The 22,588-nt window shown below is 40.7% G+C and overlaps 1 protein-coding gene across 15 annotated transcripts in view; it reads right to left on the reverse strand.

Moving 5' to 3' along the window:
• The window catches only part of LOC135487533 (intersectin-1-like), a 148,243-nt gene that overhangs the window by 98,238 nt on the left and 27,417 nt on the right, over positions 1-22,588 (reverse strand). For 11 of the 15 annotated variants that reach the window (XM_064771300.1, XM_064771305.1, XM_064771296.1 and 8 more), the window contains 12 exons: positions 16,555-16,676; positions 15,728-15,834; positions 15,342-15,417; positions 14,964-15,071; positions 14,664-14,762; positions 14,206-14,445; positions 13,576-13,701; positions 13,333-13,457; positions 13,025-13,107; positions 10,279-10,365; positions 6,840-7,013; positions 2,627-6,403 (listed from right to left, as the gene is read on the reverse strand). In XM_064771300.1, the coding sequence (XP_064627370.1) occupies positions 6,219-6,403; positions 6,840-7,013; positions 10,279-10,365; positions 13,025-13,107; positions 13,333-13,457; positions 13,576-13,701; positions 14,206-14,445; positions 14,664-14,762; positions 14,964-15,071; positions 15,342-15,417; positions 15,728-15,834; positions 16,555-16,676 (1,532 nt within the window). In that variant the 3' untranslated portion in view covers positions 2,627-6,218. Of the gene's footprint in view, positions 1-2,626; positions 6,404-6,839; positions 7,014-8,663; positions 8,748-10,278; positions 10,366-12,765; positions 12,847-13,024; positions 13,108-13,332; positions 13,458-13,575; positions 13,702-14,205; positions 14,446-14,663; positions 14,763-14,963; positions 15,072-15,341; positions 15,418-15,727; positions 15,835-16,554; positions 16,677-22,588 lie in introns of those variants that run through there. The other 4 variants (XR_010446870.1, XR_010446869.1, XM_064771294.1 and 1 more) reach the window with 4 other exon arrangements.

The raw sequence follows: 22,588 nt of genomic DNA on the forward strand, positions 1-22,588 counted from the left end.
ACTAGTCCTCCTGCCACATCAGCTGCAGTGGAAGACCGGCGACTATTCCACTATCTCCGTTACTAGCCGCAAGGACGAGGGATTATACTTACTGCATGCTACACCACCCAGAGATTGTGAAAGACGTTGCGAGAGACAGAGGACCGTGTTGTTACGACAGGGTACCAAGTTGCGAAAGACAGGAGACTATTCCTTCTGCTTCACCAACCGTGATGTATGGAAGACATGGAACTGCTCCTCCTGAAACAACATCCATAGGTTGTTAAAGACAGGGGAGATAACCCTGTAGAGACGTGCGTCCCCCATGACAGCTGCTGGTGCAGCTTATTAGTTCCCAGTGGGCAACCCATTCTTGCTATCCTGAGTACCCTGTCTTTCACAACCCTTGGCTAGTGTAACATGAGGAATAGTCTTATTATTTCATAACTTGCGGCTGTTGCAGGAGGATTACTCCCTGGTCTTTCACAACCAGTGGTTGGTGAGCAGTCTCTATTGGATGTCCCATTTCTCTACATAAGAGTACCATGCTTTGCATGGTGTACAATCTCTCCATAGGCTGGAGTTTTGAGCTGGAGTTTTGAATGACAGGAGACTAGTCCTCCTGCTTCACTAGCTGCAAGCTAAAGACCAGCGACTATACCTCTGTCTTCACCAGCCGCAAGCTGTGAAAGACGGATGATTATATATCTCCTGCTACACCAGCGACCGGTTGTGAAAGACCAGACACTATCACCAGCTGCAGGTTGTGAGAGACAGGGACCAAGTTGTGAAATACAGGAGATCAAGTGGCGAAAGACAGGGGACTATTCCACCTGCTACACCTGCCGCAACTATGAATGTCATGAACATTAGCCTCGGGTGTGCCACCCATTACTCACCTGTCCTGTACAAACAGTAGCTGGTGTAACAGGATAAATAGTCCCATTTTTCTCACAATTTGGAGGTGTTGCAGGAGGAATCTCTGTTGGATGTATCATTTCTCTATGGGATGTGTTGCAGGAGGAATAGTCCCTTGTCTTTCTAAACTTGGGGCTGGAATAGCTAGACTCCCTGGGCAGCCAAATACGTCATCCTAATTGGTCTCCTTACGAACGAGGCCGGTCCACTGCATCCGGAGTGTAGGAATAGCAGGCGGAATGTCCCGATGTCTTTCACAACCTGTTGGTGGTGAGCAGTCTCTACTGGATGTGCCATGTCTCTGTTGGATGTATCATTTCTCTATGGGATGTGTGGTGTCTCTACAGGGTGTGCCATATCTCTGTTGGATGTATCATTTCTCTATAGGATGTATGGTTTCTCTACAGGGTGTGCCATGTCTCTGTTGGATGTATCATTTCTCTATGGGATGTGTGGTGTTTCTACAGGGTGTGCCATATCTCTGTTGGATGTATCATTTCTCTATAGGATGTGTGGTGTCTCTACAGGGTGTGCCATATCTCTGTTGGATGTATCATTTCTCTATAGGATGTGTGGTTTCTCTACAGGGTGTGCCATGTCTCTGTTGGATGTATCATTTCTCTATGGGATGTGTGGTGTCTCTACAGGGTGTGCCATGTCTCTGTTGGATGTATCATTTTTCTATGGGATGTGTGGTGTCTCTACAGGGTGTGCCATGTCTCTGTTGGATGTATCATTTCTCTATAGGATGTGTGGTGTCTCTACAGGGTGTGCCATGTCTCTGTTGGATGTATCATTTCTCTAAAGGATGTGTGGTGTCTCTACAGGGTGTGCCATATCTCTGTTGCATGTATCATTTCTCCATGGGATGTATGGTTTCTCTACAGGGTGTGCCATGTCTCTGTTGGATGTATCATTTCTCTTTAGGATGTATGGTGTCTCTACAGGGTGTGCCATGTCTCTGTTGGATGTATCATTTCTCTACGGGATGTGTGGTGTCTCTCTACAGGGTGTCTCTACAGGGTGTGCCGTGTCTCTGTTGGATGTATCATTTCTCTACGGAATGTGTGGTGTCTCTACAGGGTGTGCTGTGTCTCTGTTGGATGTATCATTTCTCTATGGGATGTGTGGTGTCTCTACAGGGTGTCTCTACAGGGTGTGCCGTGTCTCTGTTGGATGTATCATTTCTCTACGGGATGTGTGGTGTCTCTACAGGGTGTGCCGTGTCTCTGTTTTATATGTAATTTCTGTATGGGATGTGTGGTGTCTCTACAGGGTGTGCCATGTCTCTGTTTTATATATCATTTCTCTATGGGTTGTGCGGTGTCTCTACAGGCTATATCATCTCTCTACAGGGTGTGCCATGTCTCTGCTGGATGTTCCATTTCTCTACACAGGGTGTGCGGTGTGCTTCTACAGGGTGTGACATGTCTCTCTGTAGGGTGTGACATGTTTTTCCAGCGTGTACCATGTCTGCACAGCATGTCACATGCCTGGACTGGATGTGCCATGTTCTACTGGGTGTGTACCTGGTCTCAACTGAATGTAACATGTCCACAGAGGATAACAAGTGTGGCAATCGACTTGGATGTCAGATATGATAACATGGTAAGTCAGGCAGCCCACAAAGAGTTCCCATGAGATATGGCCATGAAGATGTTTTGGGACAACCTGTAGTCATGCTAACTCACAAGTTAAACTTGACAATTACATATCAACAGACACAAAATTCACAATATCTCCTGGTTATTTTTATTGAGCATGTTACAGACATCTAATCCTTCATAATCAAAGCTCATATCATCCAAAGCTTGCTAACACTCCTGAGCCAGTGGTTATGATAGCACAAAAGTCTTGCTCCCCCAGCAATTGTGACAAGGGCTAGTATAAAACCACTACAGGGGAGTGTAAAGGTTGCTGTACTGTCAATGATTTTAAGGGATCATCTCAAAATGGAGAGGACTTTTTGTCTAAGGGTAGGGGGTGGTGTTGGCCTTGTCCCTGCCAAACTTCGTTCTCCTTTCATACTCTTGGCATCCTTGAGACAATATTTTGATGCCAGACATCAGGTTTTTTCTCGCATCATTTCAGAGAAGGGGAGGGGGCCAGAGAAATGAGAAAATGTCATCTTTCATGGCATCAAGAAATTCCGAGATGATCCCTAACTGTGTGTGAGGGGACCAGGTAGCAAACATCACCTCCTGGTTTCCTCAGGATGTGTTTTTCAAGACTGGGATGTTATCAACTTCACTACATAACTACAGTCTACAAACATGACTTCTAATTCTACAAGGTATATATACATGTATACATATAACATTAGAATGTTGAGGCAATCAAACATAATCACTTTATGGCCAAAAATATCATCCACCGGCATTCTCAAAATAATCTATCAACACAAATCATCACTTTTGGCTGTATAAGCAAAGAAAACTGTCCAATCTCATCTTTCAACCACTTTAAAGGGGAATGCCATGAGTGTTCATTGTATCTACTGGTTAATCAGCAAAATACATGTAGAAAATACACAATGCCGGAGTGCAGTTATTATGCATGCAAATTCACTGAAACTTGGTATGTATAGTATTTGTATATCTGTCTAGACAATGGCATTGCTGAAATTTATCTTCAGTGCATACAGTGGAACCTCTGTTAGCGGACACCTCTCTATTAAGGACACTAGTTTTGGTCCCAAATTGGTTGTTTCCATTCAATTTGACCTCTCTAATCAGGACACCTCTCTATTAAGGACAGCACTTGTCAGTCCCGAGGGTGAGAGGTTCTATTGTACTTACACTATTGGAAATTTTCAAGTTTGAGTTCAAGTTTCAAATGAGTACCCTACGAATCATTCAAAGACCTTAAATCAGGGAATACACACAATCCTTTGAAGAAATCAACATGATGCACTTCTAAACAGCTGATCAATACCATCATCGTCTTATTCTAACATGGACACTATTGACACACAACAGCAGATATGTTGAGAGAGATATGCTGAAATGTACAATACAACATGTATACCACAGTATAAAGAGAGAATATCACATCAGTTATAGTCTATTCGTAAATTTTTTTTCCATTTTGTTTTTGGTTCTGGAACGTTAACGAGAACATCATTTTTGAATATTCAAGTACACTATATACATGTATATACAGTGGAACCTCCCTTAGCGGACACCTCTCTATTAAGGACACTAGTTTTGGTCCCAAATTGGTTCTTTCCATTCAATTTGACCTCTCTAATCAGGACACCTCTCTATTAAGGACAACACTTGTCAGTCCCGAGGGTGTCCTTAGTAGAGAGGTTGTACTGTATATTCGTAAATTTTTTTTCCATTTTGTTTTTGGTTCTGGAACGTTAACGAGAACATCATTTTTGAATATTCAAGTACACTATATACAGTAGAACCTCCCTTAGCAGACACCTCTCTACTAAGGACAACCTCTCTATTAAGGACACTAGTTTGGGTCCCAAATTGGTTGTTTCCATTCAATTTGACCTCTCTAATCAGGACACCTCTCTACTGAAGTCAGCACTTGTCAGTCCCAAGGGTGTCCTTAATAGAGAGGTTCTACTGTAATTGAAAATGTTATGGCAAATGTTGAGTAACATCAATAGTTACACGTACTCTCTTTATCAATGGCAAAGTTTATCAGTCAACAATTTTGACATCAGTTAATTCCATTCTAAATAGCCAACTACATGATCAGCAGGGTCTGCTTTAGTATCATAGATTGACGTGTGGAATGGTTATAGTCACCGTGAATTTCAATCAAAGATTTATAAGCAAACTAACTCCAAAAATAAGCACTTAACATGATCTCTAAATTCTACAAGCGACTCCATTATGACAATAGTGTGTAAAGTGGCAATTAAAGGGGGATGCCGTTCACATTTGATAGAGGGTTAGGAAAATAGAAATGCAGTTATACACAATGCCATAGTGCAGTTATTATGCATACTGATATGCTGAAACATGGTATTTATAGTATTTGTAAACCTGTCTACACAATGGCAATGTTGAAAATTATATTCAGTTTGTATTTACGGAATTGGCAATTTTCAGATTCAATTACAAATTTCAAATTGTTAACGAACAGCATAGGCCTTTAAAGCTGGCTACAATGAGGCACTATAATTCAAACTCGAGTCATTGAGGAGTTATACTTTCAGAGTACGCAATCAGAATACGAAAATATACAACAGTTACAATGACATTACTGTCAAGGATATATTACTGTATATCTATTTACACAATGATGAGATGTTAAAACTGCATACAGCACCAAAATGAAGAAAAGTCCCATAAAAATAAATACAACACAATCTATTTATTTTACAATTCCTTCACACAGAGTAATCTACTTGAAACAGACATGATTGAACTATAATCTATTGTGTTTTGTGGCAGAGTTTACAAAGAAATGTCAACTTGTTAGAGTGAATGTGTGACCTATTCTTACTGTGACAGTCAGTTACCCGTATTCAGAAACCGATCATGAGGTCATGTCCCAGAAGTTCTTCCTTTCTGTTCAGCAACCAGTTGTCCAAAGCACCATGAAGAATTTAAATCACTGTACCTGTGATTAAAATTGCATGCGACGATAATTGCTTGTTTGTGATGGTCATGGCAGCGATTTTTATTGCTCATTTGTGAAGGGATTAAGTGTACTGCGATTTTATGACGTTCACATTTTCATAACGTGTCATTCTTCACTTTTCACCCGTGACATGAAAACGAACAAGTCATTTCAAATCAGCAGGCTACATGTGATTCACGATGTCACTTTTCACACTTACGTCACGTTTTCAAGCCTAATTCAGTTAACTTGTGACAAGGGAATCATGACAAGTGACAAAGTGAATCCAATATAATTCCGGCCAAAGTTGTTAGTTAAGTACGTGAAGAGGTTAAAAACCACAGAAATCACTTCACTATCAACATGATTAACAATAGATCACTATAAAACAAATCAAAGTTCTGTTACCACTTGATACTAGTGCCTGCAGACTTGTGGAAATTTACAATGGATTTACAATGGAATATTCACAATGACATTTTGACATCATTTTTATCTTAGCAGCAAAAGTGCATTGCAGACACACAATTTTTATCCCCTTTGCTGTGATGAGATGAGTGACAAAAAGATTGCTTGTCTGCTTACAAACACATTTAATCTCTTGTGAGCATGTCGAATTTCTTTTTTTGCTAGAGTGAGAGTGGTAACATAGCATGTGTTTAAACTGGCAAAGATTCTACCCCAGTGAAACGATTACGATCTTTGCCAATTCAAGTCTCGCTGATATCCTGGTTTCAGAATTTCAAGAAATCGGTTGGGTGATTGTTATCGTTGTTAGCGTATAGCTGCAGATCTAACTTTACAGAGACTTCTCCACTATCGACTTCATGGAGACGTAATCGCTTCGTAATCGGTCCTCGCTTTTCCTTCGTCTCCTGTTGGATATCGACCAGACGGATCTCGGTCCTACCAAGGAAATCTAGGAGTAAAGAGAAAAGCAATATATGATAAAAGTAAACATGACAGTAGTATTAAATAAAAGTAAACAATTTGTGATATTGCCAGATTTCTCCCAAAATGTCGGGTTTCCACCACAACTTACAAAACCATGGCAGGCGACCTCTGGTCAGTGTGAAGTCATGGGTATGCAAAATAATGAAACATCAGTCAAGATTGTATGAATTATATGAATTGCTCTGGAAGAGCTCCAAATGAGATTATGTCGAGCATGAATGGCAGGCGACCTCTGGGCGGTGTGAAGTCATGGGTATGCAAAATAATGAAACATCAGTCAAGATTGTATAAATTACTCTGGAAGAGCTCCAAATGAAATTATGTCAAGCACGACATCACAGTTTCTGCCTTCACGGAGGGTGCCTCACATGAGTGACTGCAAAAGAAGACGCAGAGCTTACCATTGGGAGTGAACAGGTCCCTGTCAAACACCGATATACAGAGTACATCTTGTTCGACGTCCTTGATTGTGAATTGCATGGATGAGTTCCACTTGGGGTTGAGAGTCGCACTGATGACCTTCGTCCTGTGTTCCTGGGAGCCCATACTCACCTCACAGTATGGGTCACTTTTTCCTGAAAGTCACATCAAAAAATTTTAATTTGGTTTTTATGTGTTCAGTGACTTGTTTTTTTAATTACATCATGCAAGTGTACATATATTTACCAATAACGCCAGCAGTAATATATGTAACAGATATGATAGAAATTTGAGCAGAGACCAAGGTTCAACTTATAATTACAAAAAGTGTTTTTTTATCACACTACTTTATAATGTATTATGCCAAACTCAAACTGCTTAATTCCAAACAAGAATAGAAACAGACCAGGGTAATTAATACATTCCTTCAGCCCTGGGAAGTTTGTTTCTCTGTTATTTATAAAAGGTCAAATAGTACAATTATAACCTCAATTCAATTATAGCCCCTACAGTGTTAAAAACAGCTGGTTGTACACAGTTAATAGACACATAAGCTATAATTGTAAAAGTGTTATAAGTGTACCTCCCTTCCTTACATAATTCAGGTTAATAAGGATCATATGTGACCCGCTCTACCAAAACTAGGCGCTTGTCGCATCTGAACTCGACAGGTTGATACGGACTTGTTGTTCATTTCCCTATTGTAGACCTTTTGTGAAATGTAACCAAATCAGTTTGTAATAGATTTCACAAAAGGTCTACAATAGGGAAATGAACAACAAGTCCGTATCAACCTGTCGAGTTCAGATGCGACAAGCGCCTAGTTTTGGCAGAGCGAGTCACATATTGGGTGATATGAATAAAGACTAGCAAATGCTTTTATCTTAATCTCCATGTACATTTACACTAGGCCTTTCTGTACAAAATTGAAGTAAAAGCATTTGCTAGTCTTTATTCATATCACCCATTAACTAAACTAACCAGACCAGCTGCTCTGTCAAAGAGTATAAAATAGCACATTTGACTCTAACAATCTATCGACCGAATGGAAGTGCCTGGATTAGTGGCTGGAGCACCCTTCTAAAACATGTTTGTCATGAAAGTTGTTTTTATCAAATGGTGAGGATAGGATTCTATCTACAAGGTTAACAGAATGTTCAGTGACCGGATCTCAAATTTTATTAGACGATATATCCAGGGGGCACACCTCGCATTAAATCACTCACCATTTACAAGGAGATGAGTAAAAAGTCAAACAGTTCGATTTGACTATGATCACATCCCAGCCAATCTGGTCACTGCAACATATCTCAAGTTCGATTTGACTATGATCACATCCCAGCCAATCTGGTCACTGCAACATATCACAAGTTCGATTTGACTATGATCACATCCCAGCCAATCTGGTCACTGCAACATATCACAAGTTCGATTTGACTATGATCACATCCCAGCCAATCTGGTCACTGCAACATATCACAAGTCGCAGGTGTGCGCCTGGCTTAACTGATCATAAGAAGCTCATTAAAGTCAAAATCAGTCGATGAAAACAGCTGTGCCATGGGTTTAAGGTCAGCAAATCACTTTGAAGTTATTTCAGCCAACTTCTAGGCAGATCACATCAGGAACTTCTTGGCAGATAATTTTCGCAAACATCTTTGTAGATCTTTTCAGCAAAGTTTAGAAGATAACTTGGAAGATCATTGCAGTGAACTTTTCAGGTGATATTAGCAGATTATTAAGCAACCCACCCTCTCCGCCAAAAAACGTGCCCCAACATGCATTTAAAATAGTAAAACGCATACCACTTGCATTACGTTGACATGGCATCAGATCGATCCCGTCCAAAACCACCACGAGCAGACGACCAATGGCCGGGATTTTCCTCACTGACCACGGAAAGGAAAGCATTAAAGGCAATAAACACGGAAGTCAATCAACCAAGTGAATTTGAGGGCGAAAGCAGCAGAAATCCACCCGGAGGAAGTGAGTCCTGACTGTTGACTTACAAAGACACACTTTGGCTTTAAGGCACAAATATATCTGAACTGGGGGTTAATTTTGATTCCATCAGAAGTGTTTTGGGTATAAAATGATTTAGGAACACCGTTAGTGCTTTCAAAAGTGATATGTCAAAAGAGAAATTTCAACAGTGATATCTACTTCTTGGTGATATGAAGTTACAATGCATTATTCATGCGATCAGTCAAGAACATTTCCTCAGGATGGATCAAAAGGTGGCCAGTGATGTGGCGTGGTGCTCCCGAAACCGACGCTGGAAAATACGCAAATAAGGCACAATCTGACAAAAACTGCAGTCATTATGCAATGTTATGGCAGTCAAGCTGAAACAGGGCGGACAGAGGATAAGAATCTAGTTTGAGATCAGCAAGCTCTTCATCTTCAGTGCAAATACTTGAACTAGTTGATGATTCATCTGGAATGGGGTGAAATGGTTCCAAAAAGGCCCAATGATAGGACAGACCGTGACATGTCAATTTGGCTCCTGGTACCTTGGGCAGGTGTGACCATTGAATACCAGAAGGAATGGGTACCAGCACCATATTTACAATCATGCATAAAGCTTCATGTATTTGCACTGCAGACAAAACGAGAAGTGGAGGATAGTTATATACGGTGTGAAAAAAAGCTTTAAAAAGCGGCATTCAGTTGACCCAAGACAAATTCACGAGGCCAGATTTCAAATTCAAATACTAAGGCAAAAAACGTTGGGAAGGTCAAGGTTGTTTGGGTGAGTTCAGGGGGGGGATTCCCCTCCCTGAACTCACCCAAAAATGTGTTTTTGACAATGGTTTTAGTTGAAAAATTTCAAAGAGAGCCTTTTGTGCCCCCCCCCATCAAAAAAAGCTCCCTACACCCCTGGCAAACAGCAAGAGTTTGTCTTGGCTACTGGATGTCCCTAAGGTTTAACGTGAGTGATGAGATGGTGCTGCTATACAGGTCATGAAAACCAAGGCCGACCATCAAGTTTCCAGAATGCAGCGCTGACAAAATCAGATTCGTTCCTCACCCAAACACTGTTGAATACCTGACATTTACTAATTTTGGTCTAGAATTTGTTTTTCATTTAGACATTGGTAACCCAGATGCTCTCTTGGGAGGGAACTATTTGTTGTCCCATATGGGCTAAAATTTCATGACATCATACATTTTCACATACTGTACCGAAAAGACTTTGGTAAAATGTCAAAACTCGGAAAATGACAGAACATGGAAAATGTCAAAACATGGAAAATGTCAAAACATGGAAAATGTCAAAACATGGAAAATGTCAAAACATGGAAAATGTCAAAACTTGGAAAATGTCAGAACTTGGAAAATGTCAGATCTGTGGAAGAAACAACGTCATTGTCAGCTCTGTATGTCAGAAACTTGATATTGCATGACCTTGAACCTTACCATTATCGTCACTAGGAATGAGATGTATGCCCTCCATGACTATTACTAGCAGACGGCCGACGCCCTTCGCCTGGACGCTCTTGGCCACTACAGCCAAACCAAGCAGAAAAAACAGATCAAACGGAGCGAAAATAATAAATATTCATTGCATTTTTATCCAAATTTATCAGCACATAGAATCACTCGGTTCACGATGGCCAGTTGGAATGAACACATGCTGTGGCTCAAAAAAGACCTGCTGAAATCTTTTGTTTTGGTGAATTAAGGTTGTTTGAGAAAATGTTTGGGCGAGTCTCTTTTGGCCCGTCACAATTTTATCTGTACGATTGGATACTACGTGGTTTACAAGATCAAAAATACTATCAACCGGCCAAAGCTGGGTGCACACTTTGTAATACAATGGACTGAAACAAGCATTCTAATGCTGCGACTGGTTCCTTGATCACAGCAGGCTGCAGAGCTAGCAATGAATTGATGTGACAGGCACGGCTAGAAGTGCAGGGCTTGCTAACGCAAAATCTTTGTCAGTGACTGTAAGACGTCGCAAGATGACAGGCTTGTGATAGACTGTAGTCAGCTCTGAACTCTGTGCATGTTATAGAAATTGTGATTTTTTAGCAGAAAGCCACTGTACACTTGGATCATCGCATCACATCCACAATTCTCCTGCCTGGTTCGCACCCCGCTTCAGAGAGCAAACATTTCTAGGGGTACCTCCCCAAGCTTTCCACACTTGGTACAGCCATGATATTCATTTGAAGATGTTATTGAATATTCACAAATGCTGTGGCCTGGTCAACTGTCCTTCCCTACATGAGCTACCCTCATGAGATGCCTGTTTATGGCTGTGGCCTGCTCAACTGTCCTTCCCTACTTGAGCTACCCTCATGAGATGCCTGTTTATGGCTGTGGCCTGCTCAACTGTCCTTCCCTACTTGAGCTACCATCATGAGATGCCTGTTTATGGCTGTGGCCTGCTCAACTGTCCTTCCCTACTTGAGCTAGCCTCATGAGATGCCTGTTTATGGCTGTGGCCTGCTCAACTGTCCTTCCCTACTTGAGCTACCATCATGAGATGCCTGTTTATGGCTGTGGCCTGCTCAACTGTCCTTCCCTACTTGAGCTACCCTCATGAGATGCCTGTTTATGGCTGTGGCCTGCTCAACTGTCCTTCCCTACTTGAGCTACCCTCATGAGATGCCTGTTTATGGCTGTGGTCTGCTCAACTGTCCTTCCCTACTTGAGCTACCTTCATGAGATGCCTGTTTATGGCTGTGGCCTGCTCAACTGTCCTTCCCTACTTGAGCTAGCCTCATGAGATGCCTGTTTATGGCTGTGGTCTGCTCAACTGTCCTTCCCTACTTGAGCTACCCTCATGAGATGCCTGTTTATGGCTGTGGCCTGCTCAACTGTCCTTCCCTACTTGAGCTAGCCTCATGAGATGCCTGTTTATGGCTGTGGTCTGCTCAACTGTCCTTCCCTACTTGAGCTACCTTCATGAGATGCCTGTTTATGGCTGTGGTCTGCTCAACTGTTCTTCCCTACTTGAGCTACCTTCATGAGATGCCTGTTTGTGGCTGTGGCCTGCTCAACTGTCCTTCCCTACTTGAGCTACCTTCATGAGATGCCTGTTTATGGCTGTGGTCTGCTCAACTGTCCTTCCCTACTTGAGCTAGCCTCATGAGATGCCTGTTTATGGCATAATCATCTTGGCGTAGAAAGGAAGGCCGGTTAACTTTGAGACCATAGTGTATGTAAGCAATGTTCGCAACACAAAAGGAATTCAGCACGAACTGAAATTACATCATTACCCTATCTCAATCAAAATTATAACACATTTGAGTCAACTGGGAATTCCATGAAAAGGACTGCGTAATTATATAGACATTTACACAGAAAGAAATATTTTGATAAAATGATGAAATGAAAATGGCTGCCTCCCTTTAATGAAACATATTCCTAAATGAAGAAGAAAATATTATGAATTTGCGAGGAATAGATCGAAACATTGGGTGACAGGAAGCGGGAAGGCTGCTTTACACAGACAAACCTCAGACCTAGGATCGTTCGGACCTCAAACCTCAGACCCAGGATCTTTCGGACCTCAAACTTCAGTCAAAGGATCTATCAGACCTTAATTGATTTAATTTGGGTTTAGAATGGTGAAGGTTACAATAGTGAGTAATAATTGCTCAGTGTTTTCTTAATTTTTAATTTGTTGCAGATTCTACAGGGTGGCCCAGAATTATTTTCCCTCACACAACGGATACACAATAGAATTCTACTGTGCACGGGAAAATAATTCTGGGCCACCCTGTAGTGTAAACTGTACATCTATCATAAATTTCATCAAAATAGCCCTCCTGCTTGAAGTTCCTGCAGATGAGGAGCTTGAGATCCCTGGACCGGGGAAGTCAGACAAAACGCGCCCGTCTCCCAGTATGCCGCAATGACAGCAGGCCTCACAGCGCTGGCATCGCGCCTTACCCTTGTTATTCGCCACGATAAGATCTGAGGCCTCTTGGACAACCAACAGAAGTCGGCCATCAGGTACCATATCTAATTTCACTAAAGAAAATCAAACATTCGTGAATTTGAAATGCTTAGTTGAAATTTTGTCAACAGGATTTTAGTTTCGATGAGCATCTACATTGGTAATTGCTGGTATGGACTTTTAAAACATTTGATACAGATTTCAAACCAAAAACATTTTTTTAAATCCTACGATTTTTTCATTTCTACTTACAAGAATGTGCTCTTTCTCTCTTTTTTCTTTCAACTGATAGATAATTCTTCGATTGCTCGTCAATTTTTTTCACCCAAGTATCTCTGGAAATAGAAAGAATGAAGTCAAAAACTGATACGAATATTCTCGATTTGTGAAAAATAAAAAATTGAAATTAAAAAAAAAAATTCTGGAAAAACAGAAAGAAATCTTCTTAAAAGTTCTGAAAAACAGAAAGACAATCTGTAATCCACCAAAATAAGAAGTCTTTTTTACCTGAAATTTTCACGAATAGCAAAAAATTAAAGGCCACAAAAACTCCAGCTTACCTTTCTGAAGTAGAAGGTGCCTTCAAGCTGTAGACGCGGTCTATATGCGAGAGGAGAAAATGTGTCCCGTCACTCGTCTCTGTCTCGCTGGGGAAACGTACCGTAACCTCATTAAGGAATATCGGCTGAAAATATATGACAAAAAATTTTCAATAATTTTTTTAATTTATAATGATAATTTATTTGATTCAGCAAAAATTACCAAAGATGCCCTAGTACCCAAACATTTTTCAAGCAACTTACATTTTTGTACATCCTGTATTTGACCTTGGAATCAAAGCTGAAGGTCGATGTGGTGTTCCCAATCGGTACACACAAGAGGAGAAAATCGTTGAACAAAAACGCCACAAGCTGCTTCCCACTTTTATTCTGAAAAATACAAAATTCCATCTCGATTTAGTCATCCTAGAACTGCGTCTACTGGCCTCAATCGTGATAGGCATGAAAAACAATGTAAAAGTGCAACTTTTAAAATCATCAAAACACTTCCCAAGGAATTAGTCTTTTCACCACCATTTAGGCTAGAACTTGAAATCCTAAAGCTATTAGAACTCCATCAAAATGAAGTGAGTGCCAATTTTAAGCGTGCGAGTCTCTGTATTCTTCCTTATCTCTGTGCAGTGCACTGGTGTAGAGCACTCATATCTCTGTGCAGTGCACTGGTGTAGAGCACTCACATCTCTTTGCAGTGCACTAGTGTAGGGCACTCATATCTCTGTGCAGTGCACTGGTGTAGAGCACTCATATCTCTGTGCAGTGCACTGGTGTAGAGCACTCATATCTCTGTGCAGTGCACTAGTGTAGGGCTCACTGGAATGGAAAGTCAAACTGTTGAAGGACAAAGGAGTGATTTCAGAAGTGAGAGAACCCTACCTTATATAACGTCCCAGAATACACAAACTTCCTCGGACCTAGCGTGTTTGTGACCGCATTAAAACTGAGTTTCTCGGGTAGACCTTCACACAGCACGTGCAGCTGAATCCACTCGAGCTTATCTGAGTTGTCTTTCTCTCGGACGCCTTCATTGACTTGACTGCATAACTCTTCAGCCTTCGTGAGTGCGTCCACTAAATTCTGGTGATCTGGGTGAGAATCGGGTGTATATTCCAAAATCTGGAAAAAACAGCCATGGCACTGGTTATGTCAATTATATTTTTTGTGTTATACTGAATGACGAATATAGCTTTAAGTTGCTGCAGGGTTTCCCAAGTCACCATAGCATTTTTCTTGGTACAAACAATGGGAATGTCCAATAAGCCAAACAAAGGGAGTCCCAGATGTCCTGATCCATCACTAAAGAACAAAATGACAGGATATGAATGCTATCTTACCTTGGATATCATGAGGGGATATTTACAGATTCGTTGCATAGGCTTCAGCAGGAAGCTGCTCAATGGCATTCCTTTCGTCCTCGGGTCCGTCACGCAGCGCTGAAATCAACAGGAATAAAATGATCATGTTTATTCCGCCAGCACCGAATGCCAACTCATACTCCTTCCAGCAAATGACTTCAGATGGTAAGCCATACTTGTTCTTTACCCTCAAGTATTTCTCATGTCCCATATTACTCATGGAATGTTTAAACCTGCAACAACCTTGCTCTATACTTTCCTGACACTGCACCACCCTACCTTGCATACTTCCTTGAAATTCGGGTTTGAATCATTCCTGTGCTGTAGGAGAGCAGCAGCCTTCAACTGACAGCTGCAGAAGCGAATATATGGCGTCAAATGGGGAAGCTGAAATCGGGAACGAATATGCATCAATCAACAATAGAAGATCTGGTGGGTGAGGATGTGAAAGTCCTGCTCCGAGGAAGGGAAGCATCACAACAGAGTAGTGCTTCAGCCAAAGAGTTTTAGTAGGGTGAAGCACTCGGTCTTTTCCAAATTTTCATTTTGCCCTTTTTCAAAAGTGACTGATGCGTTTCAACTTTAAGCAGGGCACTACACCCTGCCTTTTTCAGGCAGAGCCCTTCTCTCCAAGAGCTAGAACAAGAAAGTACTTACACTTTCACAGAGAATATCCCCTATCACAGTTATTGCCTGTCCTTCTCCTATCATCTTTTTCCTCACACGAAGACCCCTGAAATCATAAACAGAAACACAATGAAAAACATGCTTTTTAGTCGAGTTGGGAGGGGGGGGGGGGGTTGGTGCTCCTGTCAGTATTTGAAAAGGACAGGGAGCAACTGTGCAGTGAAGTTACATTTGTAATATCAACAAAATTTTACTGTTTTGAGGGATCTCAACAAGAAAATGGGGTCTTAAAATGCATGCTCTTTACCTCTTGACGTTAAGTAGGAATGTCAACTAATGACTTGGGAAGCAAAGGAGGCCCATGTGTAAATTTTCAAAGATTTCATAATGATGTCTATTCCGACTCCAATGCTTACTTGAGCAGTTTCATATTGCACACAATGAGTTCCTTCCAGTTGACGAACACCATCTGAAGTTCATCATCCGTCAGTGTCTTGCTTTCGGCCAGAGGCTCATAAAACACCTGAAAATGTCATAAATTTGCAAGTTGTTCACTGGACACTCTCTGCTAGCCGAAAGATTTCTATCCAGGACCGCTACAGTGGCTAGAGTGAGCGAGAACGTTTGAGAATCTTGAAGGAAAAAAAATCGGAAAAATCAATGGTGACAATTTTAAACCTTTATTCATCATCATTCATCATCATTACCGGCGTCGTAACCCTATTGGATTTTTGCCGGAGGTATGGAGTCCACTATAGGCTACAGTCCACCTATGTGGGATCTTTTACTTGCCCTGGCATAGATACTCAGGTACAAGGGACCACGGCTTGTAGTCTCATCCGACCGACCCTCGACTATTTCATACGTTAATGTACGTGTTGTGAAGAGCCAGGAATTTTAGTTCCTTGAAAGCCACGCCGGTTCATCCAGAAATACAATCCTGGGTTCTCCCCGGGAGCTAACCTGGGCCCTATTGCGTGGTAGCCAGCAGTGTTAACCACTAGGCTATGAGGCTTATACATGGAAGGTCACAAGTTAACCCTTCTATTTTCCTATTACAAATGTATATCACATCGAGATCAAAACTGTGTTTAGTAAGTTTCATTTTGACACCATAATCTTTTTCGTTATCTACACATTGTAACGTCAGGTCATAATTTTCGGGACGATGGGAGGCAAGGCGTGTCACAAACTACAGAGGAACATGTGATGTGGAATCCATCAACGCGTCTGTAGTACTTACTTCTAAAACAAACGACATATCCTCAACATAAGACTCCTCCGTATTTATCAACTCTTGGATGTGATTCTGGCGCTTCTTTTCCATGGGTGACGTTGCGAGCAAGACGTCAGGATCAGCATCCCCTGAAAGCAGACGACACCAACATCAAGGACTTGAAATCAACGAAAGATACTTTCGCAGATCTGAAAAGCTTCATAGCTTGGTGATGATATAGATTTAAGCAAGAATTAATAAAGACTAGCCTTTATTAACTCTTGATTTAAGCTGGCATTTGATTTCATCACAAGCAAAGATGAACCTATTGTAAATATTTCATCCGTACACAATCACTCTGATGTCCACTTCTGTGGTTCTTGGACAAAAGATCTGGACTAAAGATCTGGTCCGACACTATTTCAAGACTTTCCTCCTTTAAGATCTGGTCATATGTGAACAAGTTGGAGGCTTTTGTTCCTAGCTTTCATTGACTATTCTGAATACAGACTCCTTCTCTCCATCATTCATGGCTCCAAGAGCTGGTATCGACTCTGTCGATTTTAATCTCCTGTCCCTTGGTGATACAAGGCCAACTTTAGGACTTGCTACGTTCCCCTGACAGAGAGCATATTTCCGGCCGCTCTCACCAATGTATGTGTTATCATTACATTTGCCTCCAATTTGATAGATGGCACCACATTTTACTAGGGGGGGGGGGGGTACCATTGAATGGAGACCAAGACGAAATAGCTGACAGAATCGCTGTATTATTCAAATTCAAGAGATGATTCATCCTGAGACAAACTTCTTGATCTCCTTCTTATTTTGCACCACTTTAAGCAAGAATGACTCCACTGATCTTCAGTGAAATAGAAAAGTGATCATCTTATATACATAATCCACATATTTTATTATGACAATAATTTGACATCACATTTACATGACACCTAATACATACAGTAGCGTATATCTAAAGATTTCATAATAACGAACTGCAGAACCTGTATTATCTACATCTGTTTATACTGGCATCTCATCATAGCTTGAGGTGAATATGATTATGCTTGAATTCAAACAACTGGATACTCAAATACAACAAAAACAAAAAAAAGGAGAGAATCATTGGCCGACAGTCTTCTCACTCATTTCAGCACTGGAGAAATCTTTCAATGAACGCTATTTCGACGAACTCCCTTGAAAATAAAATCCACACAACCAAATTCACATTGCTTTTTTTATATTGGCTTGGGTAGTAAACATTACCGGACCACAGCCAGTGTTTTTCTGCAAGAGTGCATTTTTACCCCAAATAGCATTCCGCGACGTTACTATTTATAGCTCACAAGGTCATTTGAATAAGATATTGATGACGTTTTAGTCACGTGACAGTCGGACATCGACACTTAATTCTACACATTTGAGCTTATTTCAAAGTCAATTATCTTTGACCCTGCATTGTTTTTAGCATGAATGATACCATAGAGTCAGAGAGAGAAATATTCAGAACAATTATGTAGTATTTCCAACACTCGGACATGTGCCAGATTGAATCTAACTGCCCTAGTTAGAAAGCCTGAATCCATTACGAAACCGCATGTTTGTCCGACATTGCCTGTAATTCAGCGATGGGGAAATAGAGGGCAGCAGCTGCAGTGACGTCATCTTCGCGGAATGCTATTGAAGAGTTCTATCCCAAAACATGCTAAGTGCCATATCATGACACCCAATATTTTGGAATCAACCATAAAATGGCAATGTTCTTGACTTATCTGTCTTCTCAATTTGATATTATAGATTAACTAAATGGCAGATGATAACCTACTATTTCAGAGCAACAAGTATTTTTGATACACAAGCAGTCAGCTTCTTATGCCTCAGGTTCAATAGTTGTACATCAAGTGTCCACGATTACATCAAAGGTACAGTCGAGCAACTGAACTGTTGAAAAGTGCACGACATATATTTGGAATATTGTCTTTCTCATTGATGCTACATGTAACACGGTGGATAATATTCTACTGGCCTTATATCTATCATCATCACTGTCGAAGTTGCATCGTATAAAAACACTGATTGTCACATCTAACATTCATGATATTCATCTACACAACCTTCATGTGCTCAGATTTGTATCAACAGTGCAGGTTACAGGTGGTACGGACTCAATACGTTAAAGGGAGGCCATAGGCAGGAACCAGGTAGGTCAGATGTTACACAAAGTTGACAATAGGGGTCTCTGCTACCTGACAGCACAATGAAAGTGTTCGTGCTCGTACAAGAGAAGTAATTATCGCTGAATTAAACACGAACAAGTAACTTAAGTGTGCATATCAGTCATCCAATCCTCCAATTTGACCCCCATCTCCTGCCTATAGTCCCTGTTAAGGTAATACCGTTATTTTTGTTAGACTGTTAACTGGTGCCCTATTTCGATCACTTATAAATATGGATTGATTCTGAAACAACAAGTGTCACATGTCTAACAGTTTTGAGCTATACTTAATGACAGAAATGCATCAGAGATTATATACTGAATAACTGAACACAAATGGACAGAGTCCAAATATTTACATATGGCATCATGTTTTGTATTCTAGAGTTAACACATTACACACTTTTTTTGATTCGTGCTGTGGTAATTGCCAAGTTTGTAACCAGATAGTCAAGACTTGATCTGAGACATAGTATTGACGTACATAGTATCTTGTAATTGTTTGGTCTTGACTTTAGTTTAGACCTAACTTTTGTGCATTGGAAGTCTAACAACAAACCGATACAAGTAAATGCTCTGTCTAAACTATAGTCTAAACTATAGTCTACAGACCTACCATTTTGTACCACAGTAGTCTATACTGCCAATGTTCAGTCTAACAAGTCTAAAGTGGATTTCGTGCGACAGTACAGTGGAACTTTCCTTAGCGGACACCTCTCTGTTAGGGACAACCTCTCTATCAAGGACACTAGTTTTGGTCCCAAATTGGTACTTTCCATTCAATTTGACCTCTCTTATCAGGACACCTCTCTATCAAGGACAGCATTTGTCAGTCCCGAGGGTGTCCTTAATAGAGATGTTCTACTGTAGTTGATAGCTTCAACATCATATTTGTGCTTGTTACTCATGTAAACTTTTCGTGTAAACCATAGTTTAGACTTCATTTTATAGTTCGAAATAACAACATCATTAATAGTAATGGTAATGAAAATGATGTATAAAACTCGAATGCCAGTTTTTTGTAGTTCACTATGAGAACATAGGAGACTCAAAAAACCTAACTCTTGAGTTAAATCCATCTTTTCATCACTGTTCAGCACTCTAATGCAACTTAAAGAATATTGTTGATAAATGCACTTATGGTTTGCATCAGAAATGAGTATGGAACAGTCACACCAGTTTGGCAGGTACACATCCAGATACACATATGACTAGACATAGAACAAAATCAGGTCATGGGGCGGACCACTGCGACCAGACTGAAATGGGCAGTCGAGAACACTACATAGGTCGTCTAATGGAAAGGAAAAATTGTTTTTTCAATACAGCAATGACTTTATAGGGAAATAACTGACAGTGCGTGTACAAACAGGTTATAAGAGTTTCAGTTTACAGTTGATAGGGAGAAGCATTTTTGTTCAGGCCTCAAGGGTGAAGTCAGAAAAAGCTTGAAAATCGACAAAAAGTTTATGCTCGAGAGATTCTTTTTTAAACGGTTTCTATTGATTTGATGAAGCGACGAAGGCTTACTTTTTCCAAAAGTTACCAAAATTTTCTGTCTTACTTTTTGATATTTGTGACCCGCTCTACCAAAACTAGGCGCTTGTCGCATCTGAACTTGACAGGTTGATACGGACTTGTTGTTCATTTCCCTATTGTAGACCTTTTGTGAAATGTGACCAAATCAGTTTGTAATAGATTTCACAAAAGGTCTACAATAGGGAAATGAACAACAAGTCCGTATCAACCTGTCGAGTTCAGATGCGACAAGCGCCTAGTTTTGGTAGAGCAAGTCACATTTGTTGACATTTCTGCTCCATCCCTTGCCTGTAATGGGTTAATAGTGCCACATGGATTGGTAATATGCACAGATAAAGGGCCTAGTGTTGAATGTGGGTTTGGCAGCAAGAAAGCTACACAACATAAAAAACAAAACATGAAATCAACTGTGGAAAAAAATTCACGGATTCGAGGCGACGGTTGCATGACCTGTCCATCTTTTCCATCGACCCACGACCACACACACGTCTCCCGTCCAAACTATGCATATTACCACTCCTGAAAATGAGAAATATTAACCCTCTCATGGCAACAGGACTACAATATCATAGCTGGCACATGAAGTTTTCAAACACTTATATCGACCACAGTCCTGTAATATCCAAGTTCACCCAGTCTGGATTGAAAACTTTGAAAACTCATCTACAATCCATCAGCAAGAACCAAAGTTTGTCCCAGAATAAGTTGTTCAGAATTAAAACGTAAACTTTTCGCTTTACTTCAATAACGTTCAACAAAATGTGTTGATTACAGCGATTTATGACACTAGACACCTCGGGAAAACCCAACAATCGCTTTTTTCTGAGACACCCATTGGTAAAAACTGAAATGTATTTTACAAAGAATCTGTTGACCTTATTTGCTCTCGTTTCAAAGATGAAAATTTAGAAACCCTGTACAATCACTATAAATTCTCCCAACCCAACTCAAAACTTCTGATTCTTGACATTAGTATTTTTCCTCAATACCTGTTAATAAACTGACTGATAGTATTCTCAAGGGGCCTTAACATGGCCAAGAAATATGCCCAAAGACTAGGGGCACAGTAACAAGGCCAGCCATAGCCTGTCAACAGTTTCAGATAAATTAAGTACAATATTAGTAAGAGTGATTATACAATGGTACTTAAATGGTTTTAGTAAATATTTCCATGGATGAAAAACTAAAAGGACGGGGACATTCACCAGGTATGCACTCATAAGTCACAGAAAACATGGCCATGCAGGGCTACAATATAGCAGGGAATTAGAACAATTTTGTTATCTGGGAAGAATATTTCAGGGTTAACCAGCATATCTAGAAATTTTAGCAGCATGGAGATTAAGAATGTTTGTATTATGAAATTTTTTACAAATGGTCTTAAGAATTAGACGTCTGCTGCTAAATAGCTTTTAAGGGCATTATAACTTACAGGTAAGGCGATTATTTTAGAAGTATGGAGCAAAAGCTTGGGAATGTCCAACGGCCAATGTCATCATTCTCCGAGAGACAATACCATGCTGGATAACTAGGTAATATAGAATAAATCTAATTGGATTATCAACTTTAACACCAAATCAGTAACATTGAAAAGGAAAAAAACAATTTTAATAAATTGGTAAAATGGTGGAATGTTTTTTCTGCAACCAGTAGAATCAAAGAAAGTTGGTAAAATTAGGTACCTGTACTCTGAGGTTTGTCAACGTCAAGTAACAGAACCAGTATTAGTTAACAGAAGACAGTAACATTCATTAAAGCAATCATGCCCAGGGATGTGCTTGGTTGGACTATCAGTCATGGCAATCATGCCCAGGGATGCGCTTGGTTGGACTATCAGTCATGGCAATCATGCCCAGGGATGCGCTTGATTGGACTATCAGTCATGGCAATCATGCCCAGGGATGCGCTTGGTTGGACTATCAGTCATGGCAATCATGCCCAGGGATGTGCTTGGTTAGACTATCAGTCATGGCAATCATGCCCAGGGATGCGCTTGGTTAGACTATCAGTCATGGCAATCATGCCCAGGGATGCGCTTGATTGGACTATCAGTCATGGCAATCATGCCCAGGGATGCGCTTGGTTGGACTATCAGTCATGGCAATCATGCCCAGGGATGCGCTTGGTTAGACTATCAGTCATGGCAATCATGCCCAGGGATGCGCTTGGTTAGACTATCAGTCATGGCAATCATGCCCAGGGATGCGCTTGATTGGACTATCAGTCATGGCAATCATGCCCAGGGATGCGCTTGGTTGGACTATCAGTCATGGCAATCATGCCCAGGGATGCACTTGGTTGGACTAT

The sequence above is a fragment of the Lineus longissimus genome, chromosome 5, assembly GCF_910592395.1.
Source record: "Lineus longissimus chromosome 5, tnLinLong1.2, whole genome shotgun sequence".
In the NCBI taxonomy this organism is placed as follows: Eukaryota; Metazoa; Nemertea; class Pilidiophora; order Heteronemertea; family Lineidae; genus Lineus; species Lineus longissimus.